We start from the raw sequence: 14091 nt of genomic DNA on the forward strand, positions 1-14091 counted from the left end.
CTGGGCTACAGAGTGAGTTTCAGGAAAGGCGCAAAGCTACACAGAGAAACCCTGTCTCTCAAAAAAAAAAAAAAAAAAAAAAAGAAAATTCAATTCAAATTCAAACCCTAGAGGATAGCTGCAGCAGTAAAGGGTCAGGCTGTTAGCTCTGACCTCTTGGGCTTTCATCTCTGCATTGCCTCTGTGTTTCTTATTTAATAAGATGGTTGGTTATATTTACACTGAAGAACTACTGAACAGAGAGGGCATAAGCAAACTATGGAACATTATATATCTCTAACAGTTCAAACACCAGAGTTAACACAAACTGCTGTGGGATGGTCTGTATGTCAAATGTGTTGCTGATTGGTCAATAAATAAATCACTGATTGGCCCGTGGCCAGGCAGGAAGTATAGGCAGGACAAGGAGGAGAATAGAGCTGGGAAGTGGAAGGCTGAGTCAGAGAGACACTGCCAGCCACCAGGATGACAAACAGCATGTGAAGATGCCGGCAAGCCATGAGCCATGTGGCAAGGTATAGATTAATGGAAACGGATTAATTTAAGCTGTAAGAACAGTTAGCAAGAAGCCTGCCACGGCCATACAGTTTGTAACCAATATAAGACTCTGTGTTTACTTGGTCGGGTTTGAGTGGCTGTGGGACTGGCGGGTGTCAGAGATTTGTCCTGACTGTGGGCCAGTCAGGAAAACTCAAGCTACAACAAACCACAAACAATTATATTAACAAAAAAAAAGCAAGTTCATGAAATACATAGTGATGTCTTTAAGATTAAATTGCAAAATAGATAAAAGGAAGTATGAAACAAGACAATATTCAGAGATTCACTCTATGTAATAAAGTGTTAACACAGCATACTTAATCATTTAAATCTTAATTAATTTTAATGGGCTAGCCATTGCCATGGGATAATGCTCTTGTATACTGGTTTAATAAAACACTGATTGGCCAGTAGCCAGGCAGGAAGTATAGGTGGGATAAACAGACAAGGAGAATTCTGGAAAGAGGAAGGCTGAATCAGGAGTCACCAGCCAGACACAGATGAAACAAAATGTGAAGGCAGAACTGAGAAAAGGTACCAAGCCATGTGGCTAAACATAAATAAGAATTATGGGTTAATTTATGTGTAAGAGCTAGTCAGTAATAAGCCTGAGCTAATGGTCATACAGTTATAAAGAATATAACTTCAGAAAACAGAAAAACTTCAGCTACAAGCCATTGCCAGGAATCTACAGATTGGGTTTTATAATGCTGCTTCTTTAACAAGTGGCAAGGTTGAACCTGTTATGGCAACCTGCCTTAACTATTTTACAAAATATGATTATGATGAACACTTGTTTTGTTTCCTTCTGGGATTATATTTGATAGACAGGGAATGTCCAGGGGTCCAGAACCCAATAAAAATGGACTTGGTGTCAAAAAGCTTTCCCAGGGAGAAATAACATATGCATGATTGCCTTTCACTGATAGTATACTAAGTGATGGGTATCCGAGTGTGTATGTGTTATTACTCTTCAGATCTAATATTCATGATTCCTAGGGTAACACAGGAGCCTGCACATGGATGTCTAGACTTGATGTCTTCTCCCCTTATCAACCGGGCTACCTGTCCTACCTGTATGGCAGTAATAAAACTCAATTTTCAGTTCAAACGAACAAATTACATTTTTTTTTAGGTTTATTTTATTGGGCTGGAGAGATGGCTCAGCAGTTAAGAGCACATACTGCTTTCCAAAGACCCAACTTTGAGTCTCAGCATCTACATCAAGTGACTCACAACCACCTGTAACTCTAGCTCCAGGAGGAACCAACACCTCTGGCCTCTTCAGGTACCTGTACTCACATACATACATACACATAATTAAAAGTGACAAAAAAAATTTTTAAGATTTTATCTTATTTACATGTATGTCAGTGTGACTGGGTATGCTACATGCATGCTGATAGTATGGAAGTCAAAGAGACTCCCTGGAGCTTGAGTTAGGCAGCTGTGAGCCAAAAACATGAGTGCTGGGATTGAATTTAGATCCTCTGGCGAGAGTAAAAGTGATCTTAAGCCACTGAGCCATTTGTCAAATCCCCCAAATTACATTTCTTACGTGAAGGTCACACTAACTTTGCAGCTTATAAAGTCCCAATCTGGATAAAAAGCTTAACACATACAAAATCTCTACTGTTTTGAAATACCTTTTACAGGAGAAAAACTACACATACATATATATGAATAAAAAATAACACAGAAACAACTATATAAGGAGAAAAATAATGAGACTAATAACAAGTGTAAAAAAGAATCAACAAAACTAAACTTCCTTTTGCCAAAAGACCAAAACTAGTAGCCCTGACACACTAATGAAGGAAAATGCTAAAGAAAAGTACCAATGTCAAGAATGTAAAAGAGGACATCATTATGGATCCTAAAAACATCAAAAAAAGTTTTAGAAAGTTATTACCAAATCTATGTTAATAATTTGAAAATGACAAAAAAAAGGAAACCTTTTTATTTTTATTTTAAGGTAGTCTACCATGACTACCTAAAATAGAATCTCAGCCCTTCATATTGTATACCTTGATCTAGATCATGATTATAAAAATTCATCAAATATGCATTTAAATCAGGCAAGCTAGTGTACAACTATAATCACAATACTTAGGAGATAGTGAAGGATCAGGAGTTCAAGACCATCCTTGGATACACAGCAAGTTCAAAGTCAGACTAAGTTACATGAGACCTTGTCTCAGAAATTTTTTTAAAGCCAGCACAATGGTATACATCTGTGATCCCGGTACTCAGGAAACTGTGCAAGAAGCTCATGAGTTCAATCTCAAGTGAGACAGGGTAAGTTAATAATTAAATAAATACATATATACATATATACCAAGGCCAGGAAAAAAAAAAAAAAAAAAACATCTGAGCCAAACAGAAGCTAGATTAATGCCTGTACCTACCAGCTAGAAAGGAAAACCTTCCTAAATAAAAAGACACATAAGAACCTTTTTCTCCCTCAGAAATGAAGAAAATTGGCTAGATTATATACTGCTAAGCCTGTCTACCTTATCTCTGAGCTTTAAAACTATAATTTGTTTACATTTTATACTTAATTAGCTATCACAATAGGGTGTTCCTGGACTGCTATAACATACTTTATTCTACCTAGAAAAGGAACCTCAAAAGTTAAGACCTATAAAAACATTTTAAGGGGAAAGATAGGAGAATATTCATGAATATGGATGCAAACATTTCAAATATTAAACTAAATTTAAGCAAAAAAAGACAATTTGTCATACACATGTATAAAACTGTCAAAGTACAGACTTACCTCTTAAGAATTTAATGATCAAGTCAAGTTGCCAAGAAATTTAAAGTTGATTTTAACTTTCAAAGATCAATGTAATTTCTCATATTATAAAAGGTCTCTCAAATTCTGGAAGATATGTTGTGTACTTTCCTTAAACCAAAGGCAATCTATACAGGTACAGCAATCAGGATCATGAACTCAAGGCCAGTCTAGGTAGTATAGCTAAGTTCCAGGTCAGCTTGTGGTACACTGTTTATCAGTTTTTACTTCTATGATCTTTCTAATTAGTACTATGCTTCCAAATAATATCTCTTAGGTTACTAGCTTCAAAAACTTTACCACTAGGAGTGTGGCTAAGTGATCCAGCCTTGTGTTTGGCATGTGCAAGGCCCTGGGTTCAAACATGGCACTTAAAAAAAAAATTCTAACTAAAACTGCACTACTTTTGGATAATAAATCAACCTACCCTTTTAAGGCACATAATCAACCAAAAGCAGTTTTTGTGGACAGTAACCAGTCCCATCAGTCTTCAGAAAACAACCACACTTGTCAGTCTAATCAGGAACTTTAAAGCTACCCATTTCCCTAAAACTCTTAAGTATTAGTTTAGAACAAAAAGGATTGCTATAATTTTGTAATTTTTTTCCCAATTTCAAACACTAGAAATATCAAACCAAAATTTTATAATATCTCCAAATTTTATGAAATGCAATGGAAGCATAGGATTCTCTTTAAAGAATAAGATAACTAAAATGTACATAAGAACACTGTTTAAATATCATTCATTAAAGTACCAAACCCACATCAGTTCTATTAGACTTACCTCTTTGCCTGCTGATTGATTATGATTATCTTTCACTTTAGGTGTGGAACAACGCAAGGACTCTGTAGAATCTGTAATAAAATCCATTGACAAGACTTAAAAAAAAAAAGCTGGGAAAGGTGGAATACAACTTTTAAATCTCGGCACTCAGGCAGAAGAGGCAGGCAGATCTCTGAGAATTCAAGACTAGCCTGATCTATATATTGAAACCCTGTCTCGAAAGAAAAATTCTAATTGAACAATTAAAGGGACTCTATATCAATGGCTCTCAACCTGTGGGTCATGACCCCTTGTGGGTCAAATGACCCTTTCATAGAGGTTGCCTAAGACCATTGGAAAACACAGATATTTACATTGTGATTCATAACAGTAGCAAAATTAGTTATGAAGTAGTAATGAAAATAATTTTATGACTGGGGGATCACAACGTGAGGAACTGCATTAAAGTGTCACAGTCTTAGGAAGATTGAGAACCACTACTCTATATGACCTGTGAAGAACTGTCAGTTGACTCTTCAAAATACAATTAGCCAAAAGAAACAGAGATGTCAATGTAATATTCAAATGTTCCTACAGAGCATCAGAAACATAAAAACAAAATTCCTAAAAAAAAAAAAAAAAAAAAAAAAAAAATTCAGTTCTTTCCGTCTGTAATGAAGATACTTTTTCCGCTGTCTTACTTTTGTGTAACAGAATACCTGAGACTGAATTAGGGATGTAGCTCGGTGATAGAATGCTTGCCTAACAACCACAACGCCCTGGGCTTCATACCCAGATCTGCAAAATAAATATAGGAAACTGAATGATTTAAAAAGCTCAGAGATTTCAGAGATTTTGTATCTAGCAAGAGTTTTTATTTTATCCCAAGCAAGTAAGATACAGAACCAACAAAGCTCCCAAGGCCTTGATGGTTGGCTCAAATTCATTCATGAGGGCAGAAACCTTATGATCTAACACAACTCAAGTCTCATCTCTCAACAGTTGCACTGGAAGTCAATGTTCCAGCCCAGGCTTGGGGAGCTGACATTCAAGAGCAGCATCTACCATTCATCTCTCCACTCGCCTACTCATGCTCAGCCTCAGAACGCTTTTTGCGTTAATTCATCACTTTGAAATAAACAAATGTAAATTGCCAAAAATTAATTCAAATTCAAATGATCCCTTATGCTTTCTCCCTTACAGAAATGCTTGGATCTGTAAGTACCTAATCTCATGTTTTATGCAGATTTTGGAATATTTACATATGCATCTTAAGATTTTTCTTGAGTCTAAACACAAAATTTACTTACATTTCATGTGCACTTTATATACAAAGACTGAGTGTAATTTTGCGCATAAAATAAAATTTCATAGAATATTCCACTTGTGGCATGATATTCATATTCAAACTTCTGGATTTCCAAGCATATATGATTTTAGATTTTCACATTTAAAGAAATATTTTCTTTTGTGGAAGGTAGTGATCTATGGAGTTCCAGTTTATAGGGATCTACTGTGAGTTAATGATGGCACATTACTGTGGCTGTATCAGTAGTATTCTATATTCTTCTCAATATACCAAAAGATACAAGAAGGATTAATTATGTATATTCAAAGTTATGAAGAAACTGCCCTACATATTTAAATGCTAGAACATATCTGCTACATTTGACATTAATGATAAATTTCATTTTCACCTATACCAACTCTGAAAGTCCGTCTAGAAATGAAGCCTTACTTTGTTCTTCAAAACAGTCTTGTAAGATATCCAGCACATTCTGGCCTTGCTTTGCTTGAATGATGGGCACTCTAATAAAAAAGAAAAAGTAAATATATAATTTCTGCAAGATATGTGTTACTTTGTTACTTGTTGTCTACTTGAAAAGCCCATATAAAATGTTAACTGTAAAGAGGAAAAAATATCTCTATTATTTGAAAACTTGGTAGTCTGAGTCCAACAAACATTCTATTTGTATATAATATTAAGAGAAGTTATCTTATTATCTACATATATCTACTCAAAGTTGAATATCTGTATCTAAAATTGGTTCAGATAACTGCTATATTTCAATAGCAATTCCAATTTTTGAAGAACTAAACTAGTTCTGAAATGTTTTGCTTTTGTTTTGGGAACTAAACCCAGGGCTTTTGGCATTCCAGGTCAACTTGTCTACCATTGAATTTTATTTCAAGCACTAAATGCTTCTTTAATGAAGACTTTATAGACACCAGTCTCAACATCTCCAAGTAACACTGTCTTCTCTGCAAGCTTTCAAGTGCGCTTTGGATTCAATAGCATTAATTTTTAATTAATCAGCAATTATGGATGGTTAGAAATAGTTTAAATTGAATATTATATTGATTTTACATTACCATATAGTTATAATATATTCATTCAGTTTTTTCTGGTTCAATATGTACTCACTCATGTTTTTATGTTTTGAAATGACTAATGTAATACAGTTTTGTCTCAACTTTATTTTGTCTGCCTAGACTCTTCTCAGCCTTCCAAACCTCCAATAGCCACATCTATCTTGGCATCACTTTGGGAACTGTCATGACCCCGATTGTGATCCAGATATATTAACTGAAATAACTGATCTTTGTGGAAGTTTAAAAATAAAACTAAAGTAACTAAGAGAAATATAAATCAAAAATAATTATCATGTAGTGTCTGGAAAAATCCCTCACTACTGTGAATGACCCCCTCCCCTCCACCAACCGCCAGCACTGATGTAACTGTGGTTTTGTCTTTAAAAACACTGTACCCCTGAGCTTGGTCACTAAGAGCCTTTTCAGAGGCACGAGTCTGTTCTTTGTCTGGCCATTAAAAGGACTCAAAACTTTTAACCGGTTTAATTTGTGTGGTTATCAGTAACTATCTCACATAGATCATTTCAGTTTCTATGGGGTGTGTGTGTGTGTGTGTGTGTGTGTGTGTGTGTGTGTGTGTGTGTATTATTCTACCCAATGTATTACCTCTGTAGGTTCAATATCACAACCAGAAACAAGATACTGGTTTGGTCACCATAAGGATCCCTGTATCGCCTTTCAGTAATAGATCTATTTCCCTCTAAGTCCCTTCTGTCCTCACCTCATCCTATCATTCCTAACCCCTGTCCACTAACTACCTGTCCATTTCTAAATTTCTGTCATTTAAAAAATAATCATCCATAAAAATGAGATTGTATAGTATGCAATATTTTGCAATGACTTTTTTTACTCACTATAATTCTTTAGGGAGTAATGCAAGTTATTGCAAGAATGAACTATTCATTCCAATTATTTATTGCTGAATAATGTTCTATGCCATGAATATATCAGAGTTTAAGCATTTACCTAATAAATGACATCTGGATTTTGGTCAGCATAATTTAGATATGTAGGTCTAAAGAGGGTTAATAAACTTTTGCTTAAAATTACACTAAACCTTTAATGTTTCATTAAATTCACACAAATTCCATATAATTTTTTACATGGCTGGGTACACTTCAAATTAATAGCTAAATTATATATAAACCTTTTAGGACATAAACTGTTACTTTATTATCCTATATAAGTAATACTTTTGTCTATTATGTAATTTTACTGATAGTACAGAAAAAAAATCTTTCAAACAAAATGCAAGCTCTTTATGGTCCAAAAACTTATTGAAATAAGTATACTTCACTACTTATTGAAATAAGTATATTTCACTAATATTACCATTGAGTGCTAATAATTCATTGTTCAATTCTTCTTGTCCACGATTCTATATAAGCATTTTTTCTTACTTCCACTAAGTCATTAGATGATTTGTGTTAATATTTCTCTTTTATATAAAATAATTAAAAGACCAATCAGTGTGCATAGAAATCAGTCAGCCAAAGGTAATAGATTTTTCTATCTTAAATTAAAAAACCCACTTTCTGAAGATGAAAATAAGTCGCCTTAAAAGCTTAAGTATAAGCATGTCACCTGGAAGGCCGGCAAAATCTTCTGTGGTAATTTTTTAGATGATCCTGAAAGAAAAGTTAACTATTAATTTTTAAAAACTATAATCAAATACAACTCATCTTCAAAATAATTCTAGTACAATACAGGATTAACAAAAGAACATATTTTCCCATTTACTCATTTAACAAGTATCTATTAATTATCCGATATAGTACTATAACTAGGGACAGGCAAGATGGTTAATTAGGAGCTTTCCACTCACAATACAAGCTAGATGACATGTTTGATCCCAAGAATCCAAGTTAAGTTAGAAAAAAAGAACTGACTCCATGAAATTGTCCCCAGATATCCACATGTCACATGAGTATACACACACACTAAATGAAATAGCAAGAAATAAATTAACAATGAAAATGGAATAGAAAGCCATATGCAAATAAACCAACAATTTTCTGAAAGATGAAAACTAGATGAAGCATGATAAATAATGAAATATGACAAAAACTGTAGCAACCTAAAGTAAGATCAAATATTATATATTAATATTCTTCATTGGATATATATGATATCCTTATTATATATATGATATATAATATATAATATCCTCCATTGGATATATTAATATATTAATTCCTTCAAGGAGACTAATCTGCCCGAGAGAAAGCCACAGAGACGCAGAAAAGGAACTTGAGATAAAACAGAAGGAATAAGACAAGCAAACAGCAATAGAGCAGTTCCCAGGTACAGCGGGTGCTCAACTGTAGTCCCAGAACTTGAGGAGGCTAAAACTGAAGGATTTCAACTTTGATATCAACCTGGGCTGTGCTAAATAGTGAGACTCTGTCTTACTAAAGGTGGGTAGGAGAGATTAAAAGAAAGCATTGTATAAACTGACAGCATGACATGAAATGGTTAAGAGGAAATTTTCTATTATAGGTATGAGTTAGAACAGCCAGAAGCCTCTGGAAGAGCACAGAACAGAGAAAGAAGTAGACTATACATGGTCAACAGACTGGACCTGTCCAAGGCTATAGGGAAGACAGTGAGACCAGCAAGGGATAGATAATAAAGAAAACATAGTGAGAGAAGCAGGAGCAGAAGAGAGATAAAGAAAAACAAGTATAGCAGGGTTGAAAGGAGAATGAGTATCTGTGGGGAGGGAAGCTTATGAGATGGAGGGAGTTTAGGATAGAAAAGGAGGTGAGAAGGGCTAGGATGCTAGCATGGACTTGGAAATGTGTAACTGGTGCTTGTGTTCCTGAGGGGGCCTAGAGGCCAGCAGGAGCTTTGATATGCTGATAGGTAATACCATGGTAGCCATTTGTCCTTCTGCAATAAGAAAAACATATTCCTTTTGGTAGAGGGGAACCAGCTTCCCAAGTTCCTGAGGTATGCTGGCTTTTCTCTAATTGCCAGAAATCCTCCTATAGTTCAGGTTGAGCTCATTTCTGGAAATGTGGACTGCTTTTGGAGTTTGAGGAATTGGGAGTTTCCTTTGGATCTAACAAGCATAATTATGGAACAGACAACTTAAAGTTGCATATCTCACAACAAGTATTCTGTTGTCCAAGTCTCAAATATGACCAACACCTGCAGATTACTGGACATTTAAGTCTCTAAAACAGAAAAGGAAAATCAAGACATGAATTTTTAAAATGTAAAATGTCCCAGGAGAAAATTAATGCCAAAGACAAAAATGGAGAAAACCTAAAAATAAGAAAACTAATACTTTTAAAAGATATCTGAAATACAGAATTCTTAAAACTAAAATGGAGCTTGCTGTGGTGGCCTGTGCAAGAGGATTGTAAGTTTGAGGTCGCCGGGGCCACATAGCAAAATCCTCTCTAAAATAAATAACAAAAAATAAAAACCTAAGATTGCATATTATCAACAATAAGCAAAGAGCAAGAATTCTTAACAATGAAAAGCAGAATTACCTAAAACTATGATAATTTTAAAATTGAAACTAATTTTTAAAATGTACCCCACCATAGAAAGGAAGGAATTGGGAACAAAGGAAAGACAAAGTACAGTAAAATGGTGCTGTGCCCTTTGAACCTTATCTGTTAATTGTAGAACTACAAAGGAAAACCTTCTAGTTGGATTCTGTAGTAAGATGATGACCAGCACTCTCTTAAAAATGAGAGCACTATCAACACCAGTTGTTTACTTAACCCCACTTTTATTACACCCAATGGTATATAAAAATAACAAAATATTCTACTTGTTCTAGGCTAACTTTTATGCTGGCTGCACCAGCTCTGAAAGCCACAATTTTTAAAGAGATCTTCAGTTCCCTTTAGTTTTAGTTTAGAAAGCAGGAATGAATTGAATGTCACGGATACTCATTGTTTTGGGGAAGCTGCTATCTGTTCTCCAGCCTGTAAGACAACAGAGAGAATATGTGTGCACCTCTACTTCTCTGTATCTGAGTTCAGTTCCCTACAATTACAATCTAAAATCACAGGACCCATTCTACGTTATTCTTTCTTCTCCCAAGTATGGAAGGATATATGTGATCTTCCTCAAGCTGATTAATGTGGCTTGTATTAATCCATTACTATACTGACTTCACTCTGTCTGATCAAACTTCCCAGATGCCTATCTGCTAAGGAAGCTCTCCCATATGGGTCCCAGCCACACCTTCCACATGTTATCTCCCTCTGCTCAGGCTTTCTCATGGAGTTCTAAGCCACTGTCTGTGAAGATGCCCCATGACACCACCAGGATTCCAACTCACTATGCAAACAGTCCAGTACGGATGTCCTCCTCATACCACACCGGATTACTTCTCACTGAAACACTCGCTGCTCCCTAGCTGGGATTCACCCCTCACCAAAAATCCTAAGTGAATCACTCCTATGTCCATATTTGATCTCATTGACTACAGAAGCTGTCCCCATGTCCATAAGCACACAGGTACTACCTTCTCGACACCTAATGCCCTGGCACTGTAAACTGGGCTATCCTGTCAACCCGATTCATGCTTGCTCCTACACACCAGCTCTTGATTCACTACAGTTTCCTATTCATAGGGATAGCCACATCATTTAGTTCCACCTAATATTGTTCAGACTGTGTTGCTTAGGAAGGGAAGAAAAGGCAAAAACAAAACAGATATAAAGAAACATGGAAGGGCCATGGAGATGGGCCAATGAGTAAAAACACTGTTGTGAAGCCTGTCAACCTGAGTTGGATTCCTAGAATCCATGTAAAGGTGGAGAATCTTCTAACCAACAAACACAGATCCACGCCCCCACTCCCTCCCACACACACAATAAAATATTTTCAAAAAACATAAACTTGGGGTAAAGATTTTGTCTTGAGATAATTTATCTTCTTTCCAGAACTTTTCTACTAAACTATATGCCATATTAACATACAAAAAAAAAAAATCTGTGCCAGGAGTGCAGTTGATAGAATGCTTTCTTAGCATTCAGGAATCTCTGAGTCAAATCCCCAGGACCTATAAACATGAGGAGGTGGTAAATCTGTAATCCCAGCATTTATGAAGAGTGGAAGGAGAGTTCGAGGTCAATCCAGGAAACATGAGACCCTGTCTCAAAAAATCAAAAATGCTTGCCAAAAGTTGGGCATGATGGTATTGTAGACCTATAATCCAAATTACTCAGGAGATGGATACAGGAGTTCAAAGTCATCTTTGCCTATATAGTGAGTTCCTGTTCAAGGCCATCCTTGGTTACATGAGACATTGTCCCAAAACCAAACAACAACAACAAAAAAGATATGCCAAATAAATAAAAACAAAAAAGTAAATAAAAATATTTTTTAAAAAAGGCGAGAACCCATAATCTTAAAAGCAAAAAGATGGAATCCATTTTATAGGCAGCAAACTAAAGAAAAAAATGTCTAACAATTTGGCTTTATTATGAATTTTCTTTTAGTGTCAAGATTAAACCCAAGACCCATCAATGCAGGAAAAACACTCTATACCCTATGTTACAACCTCAAACCCGCAGCTGCGGTATTTTTAAAACAGCCCCACTATTACTCATTTGATGGAAACGTTTAAAGCAGACATGTAGGTCTCTCTCCAGTATTCAGCACTGTGAGGCACTGAAATAAAAGCCAATCCTGAGAATGTAAATTACACAAGCTTCTGGACCCGAATTTATGAAATTTCTTCTCATTTCAGTAAATTGAAGGATCACAAATCTGCACACTGAAACATGTTTTTAAACATAAACACCTATACAATGCTACCTCTTCCTCTGCTAAGTAGGAACATTTTTAGGACAGGCTAGGTCACCTGCTCATGAATACTGAGCATCTACTAGAATGTCAGTGAGTTTTAGGCACACTCAAAAGCAGGTAGTAAGCAAGACAAATAAGGTTCCTTAATTCTGAGTTAAAATCTAGAAAATATTTATTGGAAAGTACAACCTGTCAACTTCAATTTATCCTTCAGTTGATCTCAACTTGAGTTTCTTCCACCGGGACTACAGCTCTCAAAAAAAAAAAAATGTACAACACAATTGGATTTGCCAACCTCTATTAGAGTGAATGACTTTTTGTTATAGGATGCTTAGCAGAATCCTTGGCCTCTACCCACTAAGTACCCTGTTAGGGTTACCTGTTAGATATGCCCTCATCCTCCCCATCCCAACCCCAAGCCTACCTTGGGAAAAACCAAAGTTTCTTTGGTTATAACCAAATATGTCTAAGGTAGGAAATCCCCTTGAAAACACCTGAGTATATAAGAATACCTGAGAATAACCCCTAACTCTTCTCTGCCCTTATCTTCTAAACAGACCACACATAAACATCAGAACTAATAAGCTCAAAACAGTTGTAAGGTTATAACAGGTATTTGATAATGTACAGCAAGCATTTGTTGTGTTGTTCTTTGTGGCTTTAATGATTTTTCCCTCTGATCAAATGCAATGTAAATTACATATGATTTTGCAGAATACCCACTATACTGTCTTTTCATATATGTTCAGGCATACATACACAACTGCATAATAGGAGATCATCAATGAAGATTTTCTTAAAAAGATAAATAGAACTGCTAGGTGAGAGCATAGTAATCACACGAAATTTGAAAGACTAATGAATATCAATGTGTCAAGAAACATAAAGTTGCAAAGTTGGCACCTTTTAAAAGCTCTATCAATAACAGGTGTCCCGTTAATATTAGAAACTTCATACAAAATAGTATTTCGACAAAAAATATAATTTCAGGGTTTTTGTTTGTTGAGAGAAAAAAGCAGGCATAGATGAAACTACGATGTGAAACCTTGAGACTAACAGTCCAGTTACTCCGACTGTTGGTACACAATCACACCTGGTTTGTTACCTGTGCTGCTTTCAACCCACCCATGACCAGCCTCACACAGCACCCATCCCGACCCACCCCTCATGAGGCGCTCACAGCACCCATCCTGACCCCCCCATGACCAGCCGCTCACAGCACCCATCCTGACCCACCCCTGACCAGCCGCTCATAGCACCCATCCTGATCCACCCCTGTCCACCCCTGACCAGCTGCTCACAGTACCCATCCCAACCCACCCCTGACCAGCTGCTCACAGCACCCATCCCGACCCACCCCTGACCAGCCGCTCACAGCACCCATCCCGACCCACCCCTGACCAGCAGCGCACAGCACCCATCCCGACCCACCCCTGACCAGCCGCTCACAGCACCCATCCCGACCCACCCCTGACCAGCCGCTCACAGCACCCGTCCTGACCCACCCCTGGCCAGCTGCTCACAGCACCCATCCCGACCCACTCCTGACCAGCCGCACACAGCACCCATCCCGACCCACCCCTGACCAGCTGCTCACAGCACCCGTCCCGACCCACCCCTGACCAGCTGCTCACAGCACCCGTCCCGACCCACCCCTGACCAGCTGCTCACAGCACCCGTCCCGACCCACCCCTGACCAGCTGCTCACAGCACCCATCCCGACCCACCCCTGACCAGCCGCTCACAGCACCCGTCCCGACCCACCCCTGACCAGCCGCTCACAGCACCCGTTCTGACCCACCCCTGACCAGCTGCTCACAGCACCCATCCCGACCCACCC

The 14091-nt window shown here is 37.2% G+C and overlaps 1 protein-coding gene across 1 annotated transcript in view; it reads right to left on the reverse strand.

Moving 5' to 3' along the window:
* The window catches only part of Cenpc (centromere protein C), a 57157-nt gene that overhangs the window by 41891 nt on the left and 1175 nt on the right, over nucleotides 1-14091 (reverse strand). Inside the window, exons 2-4 of the mRNA XM_052735296.1 lie at nucleotides 8058-8101; nucleotides 5839-5909; nucleotides 4122-4192 (exon numbers count right to left, since the gene is read on the reverse strand). Of these exons, the coding sequence (XP_052591256.1) occupies nucleotides 4122-4192; nucleotides 5839-5909; nucleotides 8058-8101 (186 nt within the window). The remainder of the gene's footprint in view (nucleotides 1-4121; nucleotides 4193-5838; nucleotides 5910-8057; nucleotides 8102-14091) is intronic.

The sequence above is a fragment of the Peromyscus californicus genome, unplaced genomic scaffold (assembly GCF_007827085.1).
Source record: "Peromyscus californicus insignis strain IS unplaced genomic scaffold, ASM782708v3 Scaffold_13__1_contigs__length_99412109, whole genome shotgun sequence".
NCBI lineage: Eukaryota > Metazoa > Chordata > Mammalia > Rodentia > Cricetidae > Peromyscus > Peromyscus californicus.